The 25,744-nt window shown below is 41.5% G+C and overlaps 1 protein-coding gene across 3 annotated transcripts; it reads right to left on the reverse strand.

Annotated features, from left to right (window-relative positions):
• Positions 1-6,567: 6,567 nt before the first annotated feature.
• Positions 6,568-17,117, reverse strand: LOC103718618 (xylulose kinase 2-like). Of its 3 annotated transcripts, none has more exons than XM_017845592.3 (13): positions 16,978-17,117; positions 16,705-16,795; positions 14,812-15,463; positions 14,643-14,731; positions 12,589-12,653; positions 11,930-11,985; positions 11,669-11,789; positions 11,509-11,583; positions 10,864-10,917; positions 10,649-10,743; positions 10,392-10,563; positions 7,228-9,493; positions 6,568-7,136 (listed from the first exon to the last, which is right to left on the reverse strand). In XM_017845592.3, exons 2-12 carry the CDS (start codon positions 16,758-16,760, stop codon positions 9,261-9,263), a joined length of 1,668 nt encoding a protein of 555 aa, XP_017701081.2. In that variant the 5' UTR covers positions 16,761-16,795; positions 16,978-17,117; the 3' UTR covers positions 6,568-7,136; positions 7,228-9,260. The 3 variants fall into 3 exon arrangements, with proteins under 3 accessions (XP_017701081.2, XP_026664883.2, XP_038980686.1); XM_026809082.2 differs by lacking the exon at positions 16,978-17,117 and having other exon boundaries at positions 7,228-7,337; positions 9,162-9,493; positions 16,705-16,939; XM_039124758.1 differs by lacking the exon at positions 16,978-17,117 and having other exon boundaries at positions 16,705-16,939.
• Between the last annotated feature and the right edge of the window lie 8,627 nt (positions 17,118-25,744).

Below are 25,744 nucleotides of genomic sequence, written 5' to 3' on the forward strand. Positions count from 1 at the left end.
ATCTGTTAACTACTTCAGTCTGACCGTCAGATTGCGGGTGATACACTGAACTCATGTTGAGGGAGGTTCCTTGAAGTTTGAAGAACACAGGTTCCGGTCACTAATGATTGACCTCGGCATCCCATGCAAGCAGACCACTTGATTTATGAAAAGTTCTGCCACTCCTTTTGCAGTATACGGGTGAGAGAGAGCCAGAAAATGTGCGTATTTGGTTAGTCGATCGACGATGACCAATATCACATTTTTTCCTCTCGACCACAGTAGCTCTTTGACAAAGTCTAGAAAAATATCCTCCCACACTTGAGTAGGTATCGAAAGTAGTTGGAGTAACCCAGCCGGGGCTTGAGCTTCATACTTATGTTGCTGACAAACCACACATTCTGCCACAAATCTCTATATATCTTTCTTCATCGATTTCTAGGGAAAAGCTCGAGAAATCCGTTTGTAGGTTCTTAGTGCACCCGAATGCCTGCCTATCTTTGTGTTATGGAACTATCCCACCAACTTTGTACCAAGCAGCGACTTGGGTGGAATTAGGACCTTGTCTTTGTAGTATAAGATCCCTCCCTTGAGCTGATAGTTCTTCATGCGATCGGGCGTGGCTTCTAATTGTTGGATCTTGCATCGCAGATAAGGGCCTTCACTGTTGGCAGTCCATATTTCACCCCAAATATCAAAGACTGGGCGACTGAGGGCATTGAGCATGGCTGCTTCGGGTAGGCAAGACAAAGCATCCGCTGCTGTGTTATTCATTTTCAGTCTTATAGAAAATCTCATACTCATACCCCAAGAGTTTAGCCACCCACTTCTGCTACTCCGACGTACTTAATCGTTACTCCAAAAAATGCCGCAAACTTTTTTGATCTGTTCGTTTTTGAAACTTCCTTCCCAACAGATAGGGTCGCCACATTCGCATCGCTTCCATGACTGCCAACGTCTCCTCAACATAAGTGGACCACCCCTTCTTAGTCAAGCCCAACGCCTTGCTCATGTAAGCTATGGGTTTCCCATTTCGTGATAGGACAACCCCAATCCCTTTGTCTAATGCATCGATTTCGATCACAAATGTTTTCGAAAAATTTGGAATGGCAAGCACTGGGGCTGTCATCGTGGCTTGCTTTAGAAGATGGAAGGCTTGCTCAGCCTGAGAACTCCGCTGGCCCTGTCCTTTCTTAAAAACACTGTCAATGGTGCGGCAATGATTCCGTAGTCCTTGACGAACTTCCGAAAACCCCATAGTTCTGTCATGGTAGTGGGATGTTGCCATTCCTGCATAGCTTTTATTTTGTGGCATCTACCTGCACTCCATTAGCCGAAACAATGTGGCCAAGATACTCGACTTGTTGTTACCCAAACAAGCATTTGGATGGTTTAAGTAAAATCGGTGATCAGTGAAGATCTTGAGTGTAATATCGAGATGGGATAAGTAAAGCTCCTAAGTAGCACTATACACCAAGATATCATCAAAAAAGACCAAAATGAATTTACGCAAATATCTTCAGAAGATGGAGTTCATGGCGGCCTGGAATGTTGACTGGGTGTTACACAATCTGAAAGGCATAACAAGGTACTCAAAGTGGCCGTTATGTGTGCAAAAAGCCGTCTTATGGACATCTTCGGGGTGGACTCGAATTTGGTGATAACCCGCTCTAAGATCAAGCTTGGTAAAATAGCATGCTCTGTGTAGTTCATCGAGCTTGTTGTCGACAGTTGGAATAGGGAACTATCCTTGACGGTGGCGGCATTGACTACTTGATAATCCATGCAAAACCTCCAGGTACCGTCTTTCTTATTCACTAGCAGGACTCGGGAGGAAAAGGGACTCTGGCTCTCCTTGATAATCCCAGTTTCCAGCATGTCAGTTACCTGATGCTCAATCTCATTCTTTTGGTAATAAGCATACCGATATGGCCGTACATTGATTGCTGAAGTTTCTTCTTATAAGGGAATTCGGTGGACAAATGCTCACTTTGGTATTAGCCCTCGAGGTTCCTCAAAAAGTTTGGAGTACCTTCCCAACAACTTTCATAGGTCAGTGGGCTGCTCTCCCGTCTCGGCCAAGGATTGGTGTTCGATCAAGTCCTTGACAAATACATCAAATAATTGAATCCTCCCTTTTATCTCTCGCTGCATTTTCTGTGGATCTAAAACTTGGGCAGGTCATGTTGGCTGCTTGGATAGCTCACACTCTTGGCTATTCAACCAGAACTTCATTGTCAGCTGCTTCCAATCGCAAAGCATGGGGCCAAGCATCTCCAGCCATTGTATGCCTAGAACGGCATCCAACCCCACTAACAGCAACGTATAAATGGTCACCAAAAACTTCTTTCCTTACAGCTCAACCTCCACAAATTGGAATATTTCTCGGCATTGGAGGGTTTCTCCATTCACGACTCAGACCCCAAATTTCACCGTGGCATCTATAGGCAGCTGAAGCAACTTGGCAACGTGATCACTCACAAAGTTATGGGTTGACCCACTATCAATAAGGATTGTCAATGGGTGTCCTTGGATGTGAGCCGTCACCCACATCGTTTTCGGCCTGTTCCATCCCGATAGTGCATATAGTGAGATCACCGGGTGTGCGTCGTCTTCGGGCTTGTCTTCAACGTAGTGCTCAAGCTCGCCACCGCTAGATCCTTCCATCTCCTTCACTCGATCCGCTTCTATCAAGTAGACTTGAGGGGTCTTGTACTGGTGTCCCGGAGTGAACTGCTCATTGTATTTGAAGTAGAGTTCTTGCTCCCGGTGCTACTGCATTTCCTCCCAAGTGATGCGTCGGATTAGTGTTGGAGTAGGGAGTCGTGGTACAGCTGTGGGCGCGGTTGGAACTCTTGGGGCGCTGGTGATACGAGGTCCGACATTGCGTGAGGCGTTCCGCTTCTGCTATAACCTTTCCTCCCTCATGCGAGCAATCATGATTGCTTCTCGTAGAGAATGGAGCTGCCTCATGTGCACCTCTTCCGCTATCTCCTCCTTGAGTCCTTCGACGAATGTGCCGATAAGCGCATCCTGTGGCCAGCCTTGGACTCGGTTGGCCAATTTTCCGAATTCTTGTTGGTATTCCCTCACTGTCCCCTTCTGTTGAATACGCGATAGCCTCTCATTGAAGTTCACGTACTCATTGGGCCTAAACCGAGCCAGCAGCTCCCGCTCAAACACCTTCCACGTGATTACTATTCCCTCATCTCGATACACCCATCGTAACCACTGCCACCAGTGGTTCGCTTCCTCGTTCAAGTAAAACGAGGCTGCAGATACCCGTCGGTTGGCTGGGATGCCTTGGTTGTCAAAGTATTGCTCTGGTCGATCGAGCCATACGATCAGATCATCCCCGGTGAACTATGGGAAATCCATCCTCGGATGGCGTTGGCCCCCGACGTAATCCTCCATTCGCCCATGACATCCCTCCCATGGCAACGAAGGAAACGAAGTTGGCAGCTCCAGCGCGGCGGTGGTTGCTGAACTGAGATATGAAGATTACGAATAGTCTCCAAGACTGCGGTGAAACGCCCCTCCACTCATGTTTCCAAGCCGCATAACTCCTCCTGCATGGTGCTCATCTCTACTTCCAAATGCTCTATCCTCTCTTTGTTCGACATAACCTAGCTCTGATACTAGATGATAGGTCCTAACTAGAGAAGGAAGGAGTCAAACTGGAAAGGAAACTCTCTTTATTACAATGCTCCTCTTCGAGTGAGAGCAAGACCACATGGCATTACACCAGAAAATATTACCCTACTCCCCATCCCAAACCTCCAGCTTTTATTTATGCTAACAAGCATAACTAACCAACGAAATATCAGGTCTATCAGCTTTTTTCGTGCAAAAGATATAACCTCTGTCTGGGAGAGACCGAGGTATTCCAACTAGAAGAGAGTAGGAGAGCCATGACGATAGCTCAGGAGAGTGGAGAGAAACTACTGGGCTTTCCGAAGGAATGAAATGGCATGGAAGGTGGGGCCTCCGGGGGAGTCCATGTCACATTATGATGGTATGTTTGTCACGTTTCACGTATTCTTTATTTCGTTATCTAGTTTTGTTTTTTTCAGAAGGGATCAAGAGATGTGCTGTAATTGATACGGATGTTGAGGTGATTTCTCAATTATGATTTGGTGAAAAGGTGTTAACGATCAGTCATAAAATTAACAATTGTGATTTGGTGAAAAGGTGTTAACGATCTACGTTTGCAGTAAATCTAACTTTAGGCCGTAACTTAGGCTGCAACTAGATTGAATTGACCACTTTTATGATATAATTTATCAATAATTTAAGTTGTTGATTAATTTACCAATCAAATTTTATGTAAAATATATTTTTGATAATGTTCGCATGTTGTTCACTATTATTTTATTGCATACTATGTCTATGATACGATCAAGCAATTAATTTATATATGTTTATTATGATTTCTGTTTGAATTACTTGTGACCTGATTTGATCCGGCAAATTCTATAGATTGATAGAATTAACATTAAATCCAGCTCAATCCAGCGCCAAGGGAACTGGAGTTGGTTTAGGTTCAATTTTTTTTTTGACCCGACTCAAATATGGATTAGATTTAGGTTGCGCCCATCCCAACTCCATCTCAACCCACTTGCAGACCAAGCTGTATCAGCGATACCTTTCGGCAAGTTTCATTGAACATTCTTGCCATATATCGCTGTGACCTCAACATTTCACAATAATATTCCAGATGTAATATATGGATATGAAAATACAATACTCGCACATAGAGGTGTTAATGAGTTGCATCTGCTTCCAGGAGCAGCAAGGACTCTGGCAATACAACAATATTGCTGCGACCAACTACAACTGCCTTCTGCCTTGTTGCACCACTCCATGATAGCAGTTCTGGATATCTTTGTAAAGAAACTGCATGAAACAAAACCCAAACTAGCCTTCAAATAATGCCCAAACTTTTATTGATAGTAAGGCTGCAAATGGGTCGGATTGAGCCGTGACCCGACCCGACCCGACCCGAATTAGAGGACCCGCAGGGCCGGATTGCATCCTAAAATTGGACGGGTCTGGGATTACCGAATCTCGACCCAATCCGGACCCGACCCATTGTTTTTCGGGTCAATTTTGGATCGTTTACCCAACAACCCGATCTAACCCTACCCAAGCCCGTATTACCCGTTTGATCCCACAGGCCGCAGCCGCAGGGGAGGAGTTCAGAGTGCTTGGAGATCCAACGGTCCATATCGCAAAATAAGATCAATCATTTTTTCACGCACCCTAGACCCGAACTGGATCCGACTCGGACCCGAACCAGACCCGAATTTGTTGAGTCGGGTCTGGGTTATACATGGACCTGATCCGACCCAAATGACTCATTAGGTCAAAAATTGTAGCCATGGATCCGACCCGATCTTTAATCGGGTTGGGTTTAAGTCGAAAATTAGGATTCAAACAAGAAATCGGATCAGGCCGGGGTTACTGAAGACCCGACCCAATCCGATCCAACTCATTTGCACCCCTAATTGGTAGTTTGCAAGGCCTCTAAGATCCTTAGGACCAAATCATCAGATACAACTTTGGTACAACTTTTTAAAATGGTATGCAAGGTAAATTCTGATATGGATATGACTGGAAAAGCTATCATGACTGGAGGTAGGGTTTTTGATAATCAAATATACCTTTGGAGTGTGCAGGGTACAAATAATGGCTGTTAGCCTTCCATTGCGAGCTCGCCGATATTTAGAAGATGAAATCCATCAACATCTTTTTCAATACTGATTTCCCTTAAAACTTTCTCTTCATTTATGTGTTTTGGCAAGGAAGTTGAACCAGTATTCCTGAAGGTAGGGTAAATCACACCTTCTGTCAAACCTATATTAAATACAACTAACTTATATGGAAAAAAAGGACGAATATTTGGGGTTGTGGTGAACTAATCTCCAGTGTCATTCATGAAATAAAGATTGATTTGGCAAGTTTTATGGTAGTCCAATATAAACCCAGCTTGAACGAGTAACATTAACTATGAGTAAACAAAAAGAAACGTTATCACAGCAGACAAGACATGCAATAGATGAAATCAGAAAGCAACGCCATAAAATAAGAAAAGTAACCAAGGAAAACAATACCACCATAGCACATGAGAGAAAGACAAAGGTCTGTAAGGTCTGCAAAAGAATGGAAGGATAAGTAGCTACAAATACATGAAAGGTTGAAAGGAAGGATACCCCTTGCAACCAAATCAAATGACCAAGTAGTCAAATTCCCCTGTCCATTTTACTTATGCTTCTTCTGTGCAAGTTTGAAGCAGCGTATCGTCCACCTTACAGGGGATGTGATTTTTTTTTTCCTTTTATTTTCTTTTTTTGTGGGATGGACATGTTTATGGGCCTGATCAGTGGATAAATAATTCATATCATTATGCATAATTTGTACTTCTTTTATACTTGGCTATCTATAAAATGTGAAATCAATGCCTTTGCGCAAACTAATGGATAACTATGTCAACTTAATTCTTCAATGCCCTTTTCAAATATCTTCTAAGTTCTTGTCTTGATCCTCTGGGGCAATTGCCATGGAAAACAAGTATATCAATGTCAAAGCTGGAAACATCCAATCTTCACAACATTTTTATTCATATTATAAATTTTTCAGCTCAAATTTCCATCGTAGAGATTACATTGATCGAATTCAATTGGGCTCATATTCGTATATCTGACACTTTCTCTCCCATAAGAGTCTTAACTAAGAGAAGCATGAAAGATTCATAGAGCAGTCTCTATTTACAGCTGTGTGTGACTCCAAGGGCCCAAGAACATCATTAAGAGTGTTAACTAAGAGAAGCATGAAATATTCAAAGTGCAGTGTTTATGTACAGCTCTATGTGTGACTCCAAGGGCCCAAGAACATCATTCTTCTTATGGGGTCTTCGAAGCTTGACTGCCGATGAGCTTTCTTCGACTTTGGAGAATCACATGCCTTCTGAATCAGATCTGTTAAGGAAATCGAAGCGGAAGTATAAGCCTTCCTTGGTTTATCTTCAATAACCTGCTTCATCTCTATCCCCAAATCGCCCTCGCCCGTCTGTGGTGGTTTCATTGATCTGATACTGAATTGATTAATGTAACGCAGCTCAGAAGCATTGGTGAATTTGAATATTTATAGGCAAAGTTCTGCAAGTGGAAGAATAGCTGTCATGGTGACACATCATGGAGAGGAATGCTATCATGTCCTCATTGATCTATCGGGATAAGATATACCTACCACTGTCATTGGTGCGATAGCAGAAAAGAATAGCTGCTCCAGTGGTCCCATCTTTCTCTGTTCATTGGTCTTCTTTTTTCCCATCATCAAGCTGGACTCCATCTACTGGCCTAGTGGCACAAAAAGATAATGACAGCAAGTGAATTATTTCAATGTAGCTCGATCAAAGTTACAGGGATACTCACTTTCCACTGTTCCTTCCACTATTGGCATTTCCAGGGAAACTTATTGGGCAATTCCCCAGATATACCAAAATTTTCAGAGGATAAAATGAGCTTTACTGCAGCTACCAAGCATCAAGTGAATTTTTCATGCATCTATTCAGATACAGTCAAAATATTCCAGTAAGTAATTCTACTAACAAGTCATAAGATTATGATTTATTTTTTACGTTGCATAACCAAGGACCGAAGCAATCATTTTGTGCTCCTACCCTTCACCTTTTTTACTGCTTACACCACATCTAGTTTTCTTGCTACATTTACCTCATAATGTAGATAAGTTCCTTTGTAAATAACCAAGGGCACACATCTTGTTGGCTTCCATTTTCGGTTCGTCTCTCACTTTTGTTGCTGCACATCTTTGTTTTCTTGTAACAAATACTACATACTCGCAATAATTTTCCTTAATAAAAAAGAACATCTGTCACATCCAACATTTCATGCCTTCACCAGTGCCTACTTCCTCCTTTAATTCTGGGATATCATATTTACATGGTATGGTTCAATTTGAATCGCAGACTTTAAAAAAAAAACCTTGAGCTTGTGTTATCAAGTAAGCTGTCAAGGTGCAAACAAGGTGCAAACATTCTATCCTGCTGGCGAAGACCAAGTGCATAAAACATGTGATAAGATTATGATCGATGCTTGTTCTTTAGAATACGAATATTATCCGATTATAAGGAAGTAATCTTTAGGGCACTGTGTAAAGCCAGGGCGAGAGTTGGAGAGAACAATTGGACAGATGAAAGGTGCTTGTAATTGTTCTGTGATTCTCCTTTTCTTCTGTCAGTGACAGCTGCGATCAACATACTTAATTCATTCAATGCAAATGTTTTTCCAAATCTATTATCTAAGATGCATGTTGGGTATCTTTGATGTTAATGTCACATGGCTACCCTTATACTATATCAACATTGGCAGATATGAGGTTATGATAGTTTCCTACAAATACTTGCAGCAGCTGTCATAACAATTTCACTTGATCATTTGATAAAAAAAAGAAAAAGCATGGTATACAGTACCGATCGATGCCTGCCGATACCGGGCATACCATACTAGTACCGGTACACCAGTGTCGGTATGCCTGGCATACCGCATACCATACTGTACCGACACTCGGTACGCTTATGCTAGTGCGACACTGGTACGAAGTCCGGTATCGGTACAGCAAACCTTGAAACAATGTAGACTCATATGTAGACACTAAAAAACTACTGACCACTGTGCTTATGGAATCAATCTCCTCAGTTAGCCACTCTAACATCTAATCAATGCTCAAATCCACGATTAACAATTACATCATGTAAGCACAGGGTAGCAGCTATTGGTTAAATACATAACAAGAAAGCTTAGATCCAGTCCCAGCTAACATTTCGCAGTTTGATATGCTTCTCAGATACAACTATTTACCTAACATCAACCATCGGCCTTCTTCATCCAGTCTTGGGTGGTGCTAGTTGTGAAACCCCTAGCTTAACAATTAGGGATAGGTCCAACCTGGGAGGCCACCCAATTGTCCAGCTTATGAAAATAAAGCAGATATAATGCTTTAAACAATTTTGACAACACAAAATGGGAACATTTAGCACAAATACTTCAAAGAAGCTTGCCTCGGTAAGAACACTAATAGGTTAACAAATTATATTTTCATTAGCATTTCTTTCTTCCAAATGTTATTAGAGAATTGATTTCATATCAGTCTGCTAGATGTACCTGCATTTAAAATGGGGCATATTTTATTCTGGAATAAACTTTATCATTGTGTAAGTTTATAAGATCGCTGATGCGCTGCATCAATTTTCAGTAGCTGGCCTAAATGCGCCCAAACTTATCAACAAGATTTCTCTCAATCTGCATTCTCTTTTTCATCAGCAATGTATACTTGGATATAAGCTCTCTGTCTCCAGCAGGGATTGCAAGTTTTGCACTGAGCGATGTTTTATCCAACTTGTCCTCGTACATGCATGAGATGGGAACAAAAACACTTTCTTTATTGCACAACCACCCATGAGCTGCCCTCAAGGCAGCACCCAGAGAAGCAGAATCTGTTGCAAAAGGCACAGGATAATCCATCATTGCCTAAGTGGATGCAATAAAACTCAATCCAGTGTAATATGTAGAAAAGAAAAAAGGGTGAAACATTAATCTTTATCCAATGCTAATTTTCCAGTCTTAATAATGAACCAGATAGTACACTATTTTGGTGGTATCATCTATGTAACAGATGATACATGGTTTCAAGAAAGGACAAAAACCATAACAAAACGAAACTTGTAGTTGTTATAGATGGTAGCAAATAGAAATGATATGAATTAGAAGCTGTTAGAGTAACTCAAAGTGAAGAACTTAGCATAATAAGATTCGGAAGAATACTGCATGATAGACAAAATATACATGTAGAGGATGAGATGAGAAAATACAAAAGTTTTTAATATTTTTCCCTTTTTGCCAAATAAAAAGTGACAACTGCAAAATGCAGCGACTGATATTTTCTAATGGAAGTTGGTTTGCACTTTATACTCTTTTATATCTCTTCTATTAAAGCTTAGTAGTTGGAGATGAATTAACACCACATTTTTGGCCTTGTATCATAGGAACCACAAATCTAATAGATAACATCAGAGCATGTGTCAGAGATGTGCAGTATGGTATTTCTTTATGTAATGTAAATTGCTTCCAATATAATATGGAGTCAAGTACGACTGTCAGGTGACTTCTCAGAAGATTTAAGCACTGGTTGATCTGAATGCACGAATAAACTATTCAGCCATACACATCTCAGCTTTTGTCATTTTCTATTAAGAGTCCAATAATTATTAATTTGTATGTGCTACAAGTATAGTAAGAATAAATGACAATTTAATCAGCTAAAGGAATACATACAGCTAAGAAACAGTAAGCAACATCTCATTGCATTTAAGAAGGATCAGCTCTTCTACATACCAGGTCTTTGGACTGTATAAACAGGACAGCCAAAAATATTTGCAATCTCTTTAAGTATGCATGCATTTGATGATGCCCCACCAGTTGCTATTATCCGCTTGGGAGTTGGCATACCAATCCTTTCTGCATGACCACGCATTGAGAGAAATTGGCCTTCTATGATGGCACGCACCTAAATCAATAGTAGTTGCTAGCCTTTAACACCTCTTGCATTTAAAGTTCGTGAGTCAATTAACGAGATTTAATATTATGCAGACCTCAGAAGGAGGATCAAACTCCTGCACCTCATGCTCTTTTATTTCACCTAGTGAGTCACAACTTAAGTTTTCCAGAACATATCGGTGGCACCCAACTGAATACCTTAGTCATTCGCATGTCAGAAACAATATTTTTAGCCTTGCATTTGAATAACCCTGCAGGCACTAAAATAATAATAATAATGCAAAGAAAGGGGATACTATCTGTTAATTACCCGGCAGGGGAGGCAATATTTCGTGCTCTTTGTAGAAAAATCCTAACTTTCCACCTATTGCATAAAATAAAAGAATAATCCACAACAATATGAAAGAAAAAATAACAAATTTTTCAAAGGAATAGGGGCCTGAAGCTAGCATTCTAGGAATGATGAATAGCAATAACCTTAAACATAATCATGAAGTCACATTCATTAATGAAAAAACATAATATAAATGCATAGATAGAAAAAAATAATGCAAAGACACAAAGGAATCTGACATGATGAGTTTACTTCTAACAGCTAATATCTGACCAGAAACTAAATGAAATCCAAAAATAGTAAGATAAAGCATTGGAAAATATGATGCTTTATATTTATGATAATGAAAAGGCAAAGAACTTATAAAGAATAAGAAGGAACCAAACAACAAAGATGGTTTCATGCATGAAAAATCATGCCTTACCACGTAGCAGAGCCAGAAAAATGTTGAACTTTCACCCTATGCAGTATACTCTAAACCTCCCAATACAGAATGCAGTTCATGCTTCGAACATGATAAAGGAGACTTTCTAGGTTCATTGCCTTAAGAAACCCATCTAATGGGAGAATACATAAAAAAGATGATATCAAAGAAATTAGCTTTAAATAACAAGCATATACCATTTAGAGGAGGTGTTTTTTCTAGATACTTGTTGAAAACATCCCAAGAGCGCTCTGCATACTGATTGCGCACATCTATGACCATGTTGCAAGTTAGAGTTGGTGAGAGGTCACCAGAAGAACTTACTTGATTAGAATCGACAAAAGTAATCATAGTTACCTTCTCGAGTTAGAGAACCATTTTTGTAGACCAGCATTACCATATAATATGTTGGATCAACAGGATTAGGGAAAACATGTCCTTCTAGGCTTGGTTGAGGCTCACTAGTTATCCCAAAGACCTAACAGCCATGAGCAGATAGTATGCACAAAAGATTAAAATATCCAGTATTTAGATATCGCAACTTATTGTATTGCTGCTACTTACAATATTAAGAATGTAAACAATCATAATCAAAGAAATTTAGATATCACAACTTACTGTATCACTGGTTCCAAGACTGATTGCCATATCACCAGGAGAATGGAGAGCCAAACCTGTGCATGATTAGACAACCATGTGGTGACAATGGTGATAATACTAATTTAACCAAAGTTCCTTTTAATTTTCCTTAACTTATTCACAATTAATTAAAAGAAATACTGCTAATAAACATTAAATATTATATATATATATATATATATATATATATATATATATATATATATATATATATTTATGAAATGCTTGGAACTTGTGATTAGCTGAGAGCAGAAAGCACTATTATGTTTAGGGATTGCTCCATCATTAATAAAATATGTGGCCGGATTGCAATAGATGCCATTATCCATCAACTAACACCCAAGTGACAAAATACTTAGTTATTGAAAAACTATCATTCAAGCTTCATAAGAAGAAAATGTTCATAACAAAGATGCATATCTCATTTAGTATCTTGTTTAGTGTCAGATGTGTGGTCCTGTGGATTGAAGGCTGTCTATTTGATCTTTGAAGTTATTGAAAGATATCACGACAAAATTTCTTTATAGCTCACCTACATATACCAATGAACGACACACTTCAGCAGCATACAAATTTGTAATATACAAGATTAAGAGTTAACAGAGTGGAAGAATAGATAAAAAAACATTATCAAGCACCTGCCAAACTATTAGGATTATCCCCAGACCACTGAATAATTAGACAGCTGTCTTTAAACTGGAACCTGCAAGGATTTAATGCAGTTAAGACTCGTTACTCGCATAATAAGAAATAGCAAGATACCATTCACTATCTTTAAGTCTTATTTGATTTAGACGACATATAAACATCACACAAAATGCAGAGAAGGGTACCAACATCTAAAATTAAAGCAAAATTTCAGATGATAATACCATGTGATGGCACTACTTCATTGTGACATCTTACAAGCTTAGTGTTGGACAGCTATCATTTTGCATTGAGAAGGAAAGCAAAGTTGACTCAGTATTCAAATAAAACACTGAGCACCTAAATGACAAAAGTTGGGTAATATCAAAAATCACCAAGAGGCAGTTAAACTCTACCAATTTATTAAAATAGAAAAATATCAATGTTTAGGACAGATTTGAAGGACCAAACTTTGCCCACTACTACAAACTCAAGAAGTTCCAAATAAATAGCAGAGATAAGGATTTCATTGCCTTCCAATAGCTAGTTCTATTTGGTTGAGTATTTATGAAAGATTCATCAAAACCACTTTTAATGATTACTTGAGTTTCTTTACTAGCACACTTGGTTCTTGCTCACCATGTTGCATAAGGATAATTTATTTCTTTAAAGAAAAGCTGTAGGAGAGGGGATTTAAGCATTGTACTTCATTTTGCAGAGAATAGGGTCTTTCATGTAGCTGTAAAATTTAGGAACAGTGATAGAGTGCTCCACAGTTTTTCCCACCTTCCCTTAAAAAAGAAAGAAAGAAAGAAAGAAGGAAAGATTTATAATACTTAAAATATAGCATGATGGTACTTTGATACTGTGTGACATGGACTCAGGTTTTTGCATTGGGTTCAGGTGTGTGTCTAAGTCCCAGATCCGTTTAATATCTAAGAAATTCTTATATAGCCATGTCCAGAGTCATACCAATGTCTGTTTTTAAGTGTAGGATGCCAGTACTTTAGGCTAAATCAAAGGAACAGGGTATCATAACTTTGATATATACTCTGAAGAAGATTCAATACATCCAGGGTCAAGACCAGTTCTTTCTAATGGAATGGTCATCCTCTTAAACAAAAGTAAATGGCCTCACATGGAGGAATGTTGACAGAATAACAGCTGCAATGGTACTCTAAAGTGTTTATCCAAGAGATTCTTGTTAATCATAATAATGGGTCATCTAATATTCTTAACAAACTATGTGAAATGGAGACAAGTCAAAAAAAAATTTAAAAAATTTAATGCTTCCAGTATAAGGACCTAGATCAAGGTTAGCCGAACCGGTAATGGGACCCGCACGGGTTGACTACTGATTCGGTACGGTACCAGTTTGGTATTGGGTGAACCAGGTGCCTAGTTCACCCCGGTTCGGCGGACCATAAATCCAAGCCTTTTGGAAAAGGGAGGGAGGGGGCGAATTTGTTCAAACCGGTGCGAACTGAGCAGTTCGCACTAGTTCCACTTTGAATTATCTAGTGCTGCTCCGAATTGTTCATTCAGAGTGGTTCACAATATTTTTCGAAAATATCGACCAAACCATGTCAATTCGGTTCGGTATGGGTGAACCGGACAGTTCGGCTCGGTTCGGCAGACCATGGCCTGGATATTAAGAAATCATGACTCTTGGGGCAATGATAGTATCCTTTTGAACATTGTCTTAATTTAGTAATTCTCTTGAACACTTTGATGCTTGTAAGAAAGCTAAATTTTCGTGTTGTAGTCTCTAAGTGCAAGTCAAGAGAAATATCCCAAACCTCTATCATGCAGAAATCAAATCCAACAATCTTTACCGAGACGTTTTAGTGCCTACCATCCTTTGAATCATAACAGAAACATAACCGAAAAAATCATTTTGGACAGAAACTGACAACATTTTTACAATAAATGCAGTAGCAAAATGAACATAACAATCACAAATAAATAATCACAATTCTCACAATGTCTACCATACTAAATACGCAAGTGCTAGTTTACATATTTAGCAAAAAAAATAAACAATTATGACAAGCATACGACTCACCTCTCAACAAAATAAGGAGCTATCAGACCAGCAACTGCATGAGCTGGTGCCAATTTCCCAAGTTTTTCTTCTAAACCTGGTGCTGTTGCCTACCAAAGAATGTGCGAATAAGCAAAAATGGAAGTTATGACCATCCATAACTATTAAGCTAAAGGAGTAATAGACAAACCTCCAATGCAATCTTAGACCAGACACGTCGTTTAATATCCATCAGGTTCATCCCTGCTCCATCCGTCTCATCAATGCTGGCATGGCCTCCAATAAGAAGAGAGGCCATGAAGGAACTAACAAGTGAGATCCTCTCAGTGTCATTGTAAACATCTGGTTGTGTTTCAAATATTTTCCGAATCTGAGGTCCTGGATATCTCTCATGAGCACAAGACCCAGTAAGTTTTGATAACTCGAATGCGCCACCCACAGCATTTTCTATTTCTCTGCACTGTGATGTGGTGCTACAATCCATCCATATTGGTGAGTCCTTCAGAGAGAAAGCATCGCCAACATGAGTTACCAAAGGTTTACAAGGGTCCAAAGAGGCCAACATGGCTTTACTGCCCTTCTTCCAGTACACAGTGCCATGTTGCTGTGCACTCCCTGAAATGGCTGCAACTTTTCTGTAGTCCACTTTTGCTTCTAATTTTTCAAGTAAGAGGTCCAGAGCCTCCACCCACATCAAGGTAGGGGAAACAATCCTACCATCGACCATGGGGTCTCTGTAGACCCCATCTTTGGTGTTGTAGCGTGGCAATTCAGAATCAAAATGGACAAATTCTGAAGCAACAATAACAAGGTTGGCATCCAGCACTGTTGCCTTTAGTGACCTACAGGCAGAGATTGTATATTTTAATTACATAAGAAGTATGCTTTACATTGATCTTAGAGGATCTGACATTCTGCTGTGGGGAAACACAAAAGTTATGCATGACCAACAACAGATAGCCACACTGCTCAGAAAAAGCTAAATATCTTAAAATTCTATAAATGCACAAAATCCTGGAACTTAGTGAGCAATATGTTTCTTTTCTATTATAAACATGTAGAGAAAAAACAAAAAGTTGCCCAATACTCCTAAGTTATTCCTAATAATCAAAATAACGAAATATACAAGAGGAGCTATAGACTAATATCCTACTTAATATTACTGAAGTACATGACATCACTCTTGCATGTCATACCTAAGGGGCTTTATATTCTTTAAAACTGAAAGAATTTCTTCTTACTGATTTCACTAGCAGCTATTCCAAGAAATTTGATTGCCATATTAGTATAGTGAGTACAAAAACCCATGGGTATAGGATCTATAGTACCAAATCAAGGAAAATTGGGATCAGCTGGTCTAGGTCAAGACTATTGATTCTAATGCCATGTCTTATTCCTGAAAATTTCTTTCAAACATCACCACATAAACCAACAAATGAAAATCACATCTAAATCAAGTAAATGGCACCAAGGTTCCATCACAATGGTCTCCACATCGAACCATTATCGATCATTATAACGGCCATTGTTTGGCCCAACCAGTGTGATTTGCAGTTATTTTATGGCATTGAAACGGGCAATACGGAAAAAGAACAGCATTAGTGTGTGACTCAATGTTAGTAAAAAAAAAGTTATATATTCAGGTGACACTAACTTTTTGGAGGGAAAAGTTTTGAAAAATTTGAGCTTTGCGAATAAATGTTATTTTGTTAAGAAAACAGTACAAGTGACTGCATAACACTAAATCACCTATTGTAACAATTCTAACAGTGATTATCTTTCTCCCATGATTATATATAACATAACTGAGGGAGCCCCAGACCACGATAACGGGCATCATTTTAAACCACGAATGATACATAATTCATCACTTCTTATAATATTGTCGTGCTTGTGCGAGGGAAAAAAACCATCTCTCAAAGACTCAGTACACAAATTATCCGCATAAAAATACTAGCAATTGCACAGACGTTCAGACAGAAAAATCAAAACAATAAGCATGAAATCATCCAAATCAAGGACTAAAACACTGAATCGCAATAAATTTTCCATTCAAAAAAGGAGATTGTGAAGAACAACTTACTGGGTAGAGCAGTCAAATCCAAGGAAAAGAGAATCCTTCGGAAGAGTGTAACCCATCGCGATCCACAACCCCGTCTCAGAATCTCCGAAAGCTGGAAGAAGTGGAAGTGAGTCCCGAATTAAATGGTCACTTGGCAGAGAGATCGGAGTCGTAGCTGATATAAGCTTTTTTTTTTCCTTTTTTTTTCCTCAGTGAAGAAATGGCTGAGGGATGGAAAGCAATCACTGTCCAGATAGAGATGTGGGAAGACGGAGAAGGGCACAATGTCAATACCTACACCCGGTGTACCAGATCAGCGGTACACCGGCCAATAGTATGTTGCCACATGGACGGTTTTTTGTCATCCCCACCCGCGTCGCCGCTGAAGCAGCGGGGGTTATTCTTGAGAGGCGCCGCCAGCGGCGGGAGGTAGCAGGGCTTGGATCGGTAGGATTTGAGGAGATCGTCAGCGTCGACGAGGCCAGTGCGGTGACGGGACGGTGTAGGAGCGGAGGGGGGGGGGGGATGGGATGGGGGTGGTTCCTTGGTGACGCATCGGAACCATGCGGGGTCTTCTTCGAGGAAGACGGTGGTGCCGCCGACGTTGAAACCGGACCACATGAGGGAGTCGTGACTGAAACCGAAGACAAGGAAGCTGCAGGGGGCGCGGCAGCGGAGGACGTCGAAGGAGATGCGGATCTCGGCGCGGAACTGCTGGGGAACGGCGCTGTGGTGGCGTAGTGGAGGAGCGGAGGAGGGCGTGGTCGCCGGCGCGGACGAAGCTGGAGACCGGGAGGGCACCCGCCAACAGCGCCGCCGCGGAGGTCTGATGGCCGGCGCGCTTGGGGACGGCGTAGGGCTGGCGGCGATTCTTGGAGAGGTTCGCGTGAACGAAGCGGACGATGTCGGGGCGGATCGAGGCCTTGAGGACGTCCGGGAGGGGGACGGAGTTGGATCCGTCGCAGGCTATGTGTTGAGGACCCCGCAAACACCGCCGTTGGATTCCACTACCAAGAAGAAGTCCGGGCCAGCAGAAATCGAAGGAGGATCATGCCAAGAGCAAGCTCCGTCACCTTTGGACAAGCTCGGCCAAGACAACCATGGCCTGCAGCAACCTTCCCATGCGCCCATGCCGCTACCACACCTTGCAGCAGTATGGTCAGCGCCTGCTAAGCCACTCTCTTGCACTTGCCAATACCCAACCATACTTCTGCAGCCATCCCAGCCCTTGTCAGCCACTGCAGCAGCCTTGCCAACACTCAACCATGCTCCAGCAGCATCCATTGTCGCTACCACACCATGCAGCAACATGCCCAGCGCCTGCCCCAGCATCCAACCGCCTGCCAGAGGCCTGCCAGCGCCCCCAGCAGCCTGCCACAGCACTCCAATGCCCCAGCAGCCCTGCCAAAGCGCCCAGCAAGCCAGCTAAGGGCCTGCCCGATCTAGGCCAAGCCTTGGACGGCCTAGGCCCCGTCATTTGCCCACTTCCATTAAGTGCTTGTTCCTCATGAAGAGCCTATAAATACACCTTGAAGAGAGCTTAGGAGGACCTATCTTATATCTTAGATATTTGCTTTGTATTCAGCCTAAGGGCTTGGGAGGGCTTTATCCTATTGTATTCGGTCTTGGGGTTTATCCAAGACTTTGGCTAGGAAAGATCAATCATAGTTTTCTCTAGATTTATTCTTGTAAGCTTCATTTTGGGAATAGAATCAACCTTAAGCATTCCTCTAAATATCATTATGCTCCTTGGTTGTTTTCATCAAGCCAAAGGACGAGTCAAGTTGCAACCAGTAGACATGCCCTTGTCTTGATTCCCACGACCATTCGAAGAAGTGTGTCAAGTGTTTCCAACAAGCCAAAGGTCGGGCCAAGCTGCAGCCAGTAAACCCGCCCCTTGACTTGTTCTCTACGGCCTTCCGAAGGGCGAATATCAACCGGCATTACCCACATCGGCCCAAATCAGCAACTTAACGAGGTGCGCACAAGAAGCACGAGGAGAGAATTTGGTGTGGTGGCTCCAGGCCAAAAGCCACCCTCTATCATTGGTGCTTTCATTGAGATCTTCATTGGGAAGATCTCTTCCAAGAGGTAACGCCTACAACCCTAAAAATTTCAGATTACACATTGGGTAGAGTTTAGGTGCCTTACCTTTCTTTGCATACCTAGAAGTGAAGTTACTTCTTACTACCTTCATATTACTTGTTGAACTTGAGAGGGGATATATTGGAAGTTATTTTGCATGCAAGTAGTGCTCAAATTTCTGCAACATATCATTCTCATTTGCAAAAGAGGTGTGAGCATTTTTTTATAAGGGTTTGATTGAGCATTGTCGTGTTAACCCATGGATAGCTCAAGAGGAAAGCTATTGGTAATACCTCGGGCTATTTGACCCAACCATTTTGCTGAAGGGTATATTAGGGGCGGCATAAAGGGAGGCTACTGGTAGTACCTTGTGCCCCTTCTCCAACTTCGGTGATTCAGAAACTAGCATTGCTTCAATCAACCTATTGGGTTGTGAGGATCTTCATGTTTGTAAACTTTGATTATAATGAAGGAAGATCGAGTGGTGTACAACCCATTTTCATATAAAAAAGGAGGGCCGGATCATTCCTTGGGTGACGGGCCAAAGGAGGTTCAGAGTGATGACGTGGGATGAAAATGCACGGCTTAAGGCCCTAGAAGAAAGTTAGGCACACTTGAGCCGAACTCTTGAAAACCTTTCCTCCACTCTTAGAGAAACTAATGAGAGCCTAGAAAGGTTGGAGAGGAGTCGGGGAGAATGAAGGGGGAAGGATGTATAGAAAGTTTAATGAAGAGGAGCATTGGTCATACGCCTCTCGGCGGGGCCAAATGAGGGATCAAGAAGCAAGGAGAAGGGAAGAAAAGAGACGAGAAGAAAGAAAAGGAGTTGGTGGAGAGAAGAAGAAAGAAAAGGAGAGTATGGCCCTAAGCAAAACATAAAGAAAAATATGAGGGAGAACATGAAAGGTGAAGATACAATAGAGGGCCGGTTGATGATGATAAAAAGGGAGTTAGAGGAGGCCCGAAAGCGTATGAAGCTTAGGGCAAGCCATGATAGTATGAGACAACCCGAGAAGAAGCTTTTTTATACTCAAAAGCTTGAGGACCGGCCCGAGGAAGCCAAGATGAAGCAAGAGGAGAAAGTGCAAACATGCATCAAAGAAAATTTCAGCAACCATGCATCTTCTTCCTTGCAACCAAGAGCACCTTCGGAGACCAGTAAAGAGGTTAGAAGTGGCAACGAGAACCAACCTGAGAAAGTCAAAAACTTGGCAAGAGAGGAGCCACAAGATATTGAGAAAAGGGAGCTATGCTCCAAGTGTGGAGATTAGTGGAGCCCGGGGCACCCGTGCAAGACCAAGCAAACATCTCTCTTAGGTGGGGATAGCAAAGATGAGGCCGCCAAGCCTGAAAATTCAGAGGAAGAAAGTGAAGAGCTTGAGCATGATGATGGGGCCGGACAAAGTACTAAAAAGGAGGAGACCGACCCCCCTTTGCATGCCTTGTTGGGGGTAGAGAGACCGTCCATCTTTCAAGTTTCAATGAATGTGGTACCTTGGCCAGCTTGACAAATTTTGCTCTTTATTCCTTTGATGATACTTTAGTCTCTTCCCGACCCATGGAGAAACACAAGGAACATGTGGAGGTTGTGTCATCCATCTTGGAGAAACACCATTTCTACATCAAATTCTCAAAGTATGCCCTCACCCAACCAGAATTTAAGTGTTTTGGCCATGTTATTTTAGGAGAAGAAATAAAGGTGGACAAATAGAAGTTCGAGGCCATGGTAGATTGGCCTTTGCCCAAGGTTGTGCCACCATTAAGGAGATTTTTGGAATTGACCGGCCAACATCATGATGAAGGCAACCAGCAAGAAGAGGAGTTGGAGGGGCTACCTCCAAGGGTTAGAAGGTTGCTTGAAGCTGTCCAAGGGGTCTTGAAGGAGGAGTAAGGAAGAAGAAAATTATAGTAAGTGTTCATTCAATGGAGAGAAATGAAACTACTTGAGAAGACTATGCCAAAGTTATCCGGCGGTATCCACACTTTATCCTTGAAGACAAAGATAGTTTTCAAAGGAGGAGAAATGTTGAGAACCCCCACAAACACCGCCGTCGGATCCCACTACCAAGGAGAAGTTCGAGCCCGGTAGAAGCTGAAGAAGGATCATGCCAAGAGCAAGAGCAAGATTCGAGCCAACTCCTTTGCTTGGAGGTTTGGCCGAGCCTTGGTCATAGCCCATTCACTTATGGCCGAGCCTTGGCCAAAGCCCCTATCACTCTTGGTCAAGCTCGGCCAAGACAAACTCGGCCAAGTTAAACTCAACCAAAACAAACTTGGCCAAGTCAAGCTCGGCCAAGACAACCATGTCGCTGCCCATGGCCCGCAACAACCTTCCCATGCACCCATGCCGCTGCCACACCTTGCAGCAGCATGGCCAGCGCCTGCCAAGCCACTCCCCTGCACTTGCCAATGCCCAACCATGCTTCTGCAGCCATCCCAGCCCTTGTCAGCCACTGCAGCAGCCTTGCCAACACTCAACTATGCCCCTGCAACACCCATGCCACTGCCACACCATGCAGCAGCCTACCTAGTGCCTGCCCTAGCATCCAGCCGCCTGCTAGAGGCCTGCCAGCGCCCCCAACAGCCTGCCCCAGCGCCCCAACAGCCCTGCCAAAGCACCCAATAGGCCAGCCAAGGGCCGGCCTAGGCCCCCCCTTGGCCGGCCTAGGCCTTCATTTGCCCACTTCCATTAAGTGCTTGTCCCCCATGAAAAGCCTATAAATACACCTTAAAAAGAGCTTGGGAGGACCTATCTTATGTCTTAGTATTGTCTTTGCTTTGTATTCGGCCTAAGAGCTTGGGAGGGCTTTGCTCTATTGTATTCAGTCTTGGGGTTTATCCAAGACTTGGGCTAGAGGAGATCAATCATAGTTTCATCTAGATTTATGCTTGTAAGCTTCATTTTAGGAATAGAATTAACCTTAAGCGTTCCTTTAAATATCATTGTGCTCATTAGTTGTTTTCATCAAGCCAAGAGATGGGTCAAGCTGCAACCAGTAGACCCACCCCTTGTCTTGGTCCTTACGACCATTCGAAGGAGTGTGTCAAGTGTTTCCAACAAGCCAAGGGTCGGACTAAGTTGCAGCCAATAGACCCGCCCTTTGACTTGTTCTCTACAGCCTTCCGAAGAGGCGAATATCAACCGGCATCATCTGCATCGGCCCAAATCAACAACGTAACGAGGTGCGCACAAGAAGCACGAGAAGAGAATTTGGTGAATTTGGTGCGGTGGCTCTAGGCCGAAAGCCACCCTCCATCACTATGTCGCCCTCAAGGGTCTGGACGGCGACGAGAGGGCGAACGGAGGTCATGGCGGCGGGGTAGGGGAAGGAAGGGCGAGAGGTTAGGATTTTGGTATGAGGGAGTCCAAGTGGCGGAAATGGATTGGCCCGTGTACCGCTGAGCTAGTACACCGGGCTAGGATATGATTTCCTCTTAACATGGCGCAGATGGCATTAAAAAAAGAAAGAAAGAAAGAAAAGTTATCCACAATAATAACCTTTTATTGCAAATATTTGCATTGGATTTGTAAGATAAGAATTTAATGTAAGAATATTTTTATAGTTGATTTATAACAATAAAAATATTTTAGTAGTAATCATGTTATTTGTGGGAAAAGTTTTAAGAGACAAAGGAGTTATATGCTATATGAAAAATGTAGAGTGGGGTTTCCAAAAATATATAATTAATAATATTTAAAATTTTAAGAAGGTTTTTTTTGCATGAATGCCTCCTAAATATCAAATTTTGCATAAATACCCTCCTAAATTGATATTTGCATGTATATCCTTATAAAACACTTGTTTTGTTATTCTACTCTTTTTTATTCTATTTTTGTATATATAGCCACACCATCTAATGCCGTTAAAAATTAACAGTTTCAAATTAAAATAATTAAAATATTCTTAATGGGTAGATGTGCAAAAAGAAATATTTATAAGGCAATCGCGACAGGGAAAAAAAAATAATTTCAAAATTTTATTTATTTTTAATTAAAATAAATATGGTTTTTATTAATAGTGTTAGAAGAACCGTTATATTAGGGATATTTATGCAAAAATAGTGTTTTATGAGGATACAGAAATAAATATAAATTTTAAGAGAGTATCCATGTAAATTTAAATTTTTAGAAGGATTTTTATGTATTTTTTTTTTTAAGAAATAGCGTCAAATATCTTTGTGCTGTTTATCAGCAGTAAATACATGTGTCTTTTTATTAAGTGAATGGAACGTAAAGAATGCAAAGAATTATTTAGTTTTATTATCATGTGATGACTTTTGATATTCCAACTATAAAAGTTTATTCTTTGCCTTCTTTTAGATGGGAGAATGACTGAGACTTGATGGAAAAGGAAGGCAATTTGAGCGCAAACACAATACAAAAGCGATAGAAAAGTAGAAGGCCTTGGAAAAATAAAGCAATAAGAAGAATATAATATATATATATTTGGTGATGCAACATAATCTAAGAATTTAAATGCCACTATCTTTGGAAACGAAGCCATGATCATCTTGACAGCATCCAAGACAAAAAGTATGGTGACTGGAATTTACATGCTCTTGACAGCGTCCAAGATAAAAGTATGATGAGGAATAATAAATGAGAGAATTATATATATGATAAAGACTACCAACATTCTGAAATTATAGTAAATAAGAGTTCAATTGTATAAGAAGTTTCCCGGCTTTTACTGTTGATTAAAATGATAAAAATAAGACGGCGAGAAAAAAATTATGATATAACCAAAAAAAAAAACAAAAATATTTTGATACTCTGCAGCTTAATGCATGATTAGGATTATGAGAGTTGAGATTCTTCAACTAATTGGGAAAACAATTTGTTGATGCCCAAATCTTGCCCAACCAAATTTTGATGATCTGAAGGTATGGAGGGCGTAGATCAATCCACTCGGTCCATAATGGTGGAAGATAGAGCATTGATTGCCATAAAGAGTCGCGAATCTGCACATAAAGAGACGAGAAAGATATGTCGGATGGCTCCAACCAGGCCTCTTCCAATGCTTAAGTCGGGTAGGACTTTGGAATAACAATAAGAAATATCAAAAGAATAAAAAATATTAGAGTAGAGCGATCTTCCTAGATCGTTTGATCTTGAGTGTCTGACCATAAGTGCTCGGCATGGGAGCTCGGCCAAGGAGATCCGCATGGCACTGGTTGCTGGTCGCGTGTCTTGTATGCAAGATGCGTGCATCTCAAGTGGCACGAAAGGGCGACCTCTAGGAACTCATGTCTTAATCTCTGAGGACGCATGGCTTGCGAGCTTGGTTGTAACAACTCAAAGCCTCACCCAAAATGGCTAGTCGGAAGATATTTTTTGGGTTCCTTAATCCTATATAAGTACCCAAGATCTCCTCGGTGAATAACTGATGTAGAACTAAATACATACCCAAATGATCCTCACATACTCTCTCATTCAAGCCTTGATGTCCTTGTTAAGCTAAGAGTTCAAATCCATACAAATCAATCACAAGCACCACGATGGACTCATGGTCAGCCTCTATGAATCCATGCTGCAGTGTCCCCTATTCTATATAGGCTATGGGCCGACTTCGCTCTGATACCATTTGTAATAACCTAAAATCTCATCCAAAAAGGCTAGCCAGAAGGTATTTTTTAAATTTTTTATTCCTATATAAGTATCCAAGATCTCCTCGACGAAGAACCAATATAGGACTAAACATGCCTGCACAGATCACATTGGCATGGGCGGTCATGCATTCCATGCACACAGTGTTCGCATCTTGGGTGGATGAATGGGCAGCCTCCAGGGACTCGTGTCCAAGTCTCTAGGGATGCGCCGCTTGAGAGCTCAGCATGGCTCTGGTTGGTGGTTGCGGATCCCATGTGCTTAGCGCTTGCATCTTAAGTGGCATCGAAGGAACTCTCTAGGGACTCACATCCTGGTCTCTGATGATGCTTAGCTTGTCTAGAGAACAGATAGCATGCGAGGACAGCCATGGAAGAGGAGTCGGGTGCAAAGTAGTCATGAGAGCTTGAAAGCCTCTCCGTAGGAGTCTCTCACCATGAGAGCTTGTTGCTATCTATGCTTGGGAGCCTTTGGCCGTTCCTTTATCTCCCTTTGGGATCCCTTGGCCTCATTTATTTAGAGGAGAGCGTGAATACACTATGATTTGGAGGCGAAAATCAAAGAATTACAGTAACCTGCTTCTTTATCTGGATTTAAATCTACTATAATCTCATTCCTTATTTGAATCCCACCGAGAATTTAAATTTTTTAAATTTATTATTATTTTTTAAAATGCTTGCCATGTGTCGATTCATGATAGATAGATTAGATTTAGGCCACATCATTTATCTCCCACTTTTGTCCCCCACTTTTAAGTCTTAACTATTTTTCAAGTGGGCAAGTTAGCTAATCATAGGTAGGTTCGGGCTCATCTTGCCACATCCATCTTTTAAAGTTATGGGTCGAGAGTGTGATCGAGTGTGCAAACCTCGGCCAGTCATTGAACCCTTTTTTGTTTTGAAAGTCATTGGGGTTGGCATTTTGTGCTAGGAGTTGTGAAGATAAATCAGTTTGCTAGGTACTTGCACCCCCATTTTTAGCCCTACTTGGCCAAGGTGGAGGACTTGGATCTTTTCAAGTGCAAGCTTGTAGGTCAGGAATACTCAAAGGTTCAACACCCGAGCTATTGAGATCTGGAGTTCACATGGATATCAATGAGTTAATAGAGCTGGGCATCTTTAGTCAGTTTAGACTTCAGCCATCTTGGCCTCGTTGGATCCTTTTGGTGGACGAATCCAATCAGCTTTATAGTCGCTTGAAGGTTGCCATCTCCATCAGGCTGTCTCGACCTAAAGAGGTTGGTTAGCTCGCCAAATCATCAATGCAAGTCCGATTCCTCCACTTGGACCATCCCATTCTAGAGAGGTCACTTAGCTTGCCAAGTCTTTGGCATGTGGATCGATTCAGGACAGAGGTGTTGCCTCTTTG

This window comes from Phoenix dactylifera, chromosome 3 (genome assembly GCF_009389715.1).
Source record: "Phoenix dactylifera cultivar Barhee BC4 chromosome 3, palm_55x_up_171113_PBpolish2nd_filt_p, whole genome shotgun sequence".
Taxonomy (NCBI): Eukaryota; Viridiplantae; Streptophyta; class Magnoliopsida; order Arecales; family Arecaceae; genus Phoenix; species Phoenix dactylifera.

Excerpts from the sequence above, each read along its gene's own strand:
- LOC103718618 (XM_017845592.3), bottom strand. The coding sequence starts at position 16,760 with ATGGGTTACACTCTTCCGAAGGATTCTCTTTTCCTTGGATTTGACTGC. Across the intron at positions 10,918-11,508 it reads AAAAACACCTCCTCTAAATG|GTGGAAAGTTAGGATTTTTC; the intron begins GTATATGCTTGT and ends TTTATGCAATAG. Across the intron at positions 10,564-10,648 it reads AGTTTGATCCTCCTTCTGAG|GTGCGTGCCATCATAGAAGG; the intron begins GTCTGCATAATA and ends CTATTGATTTAG.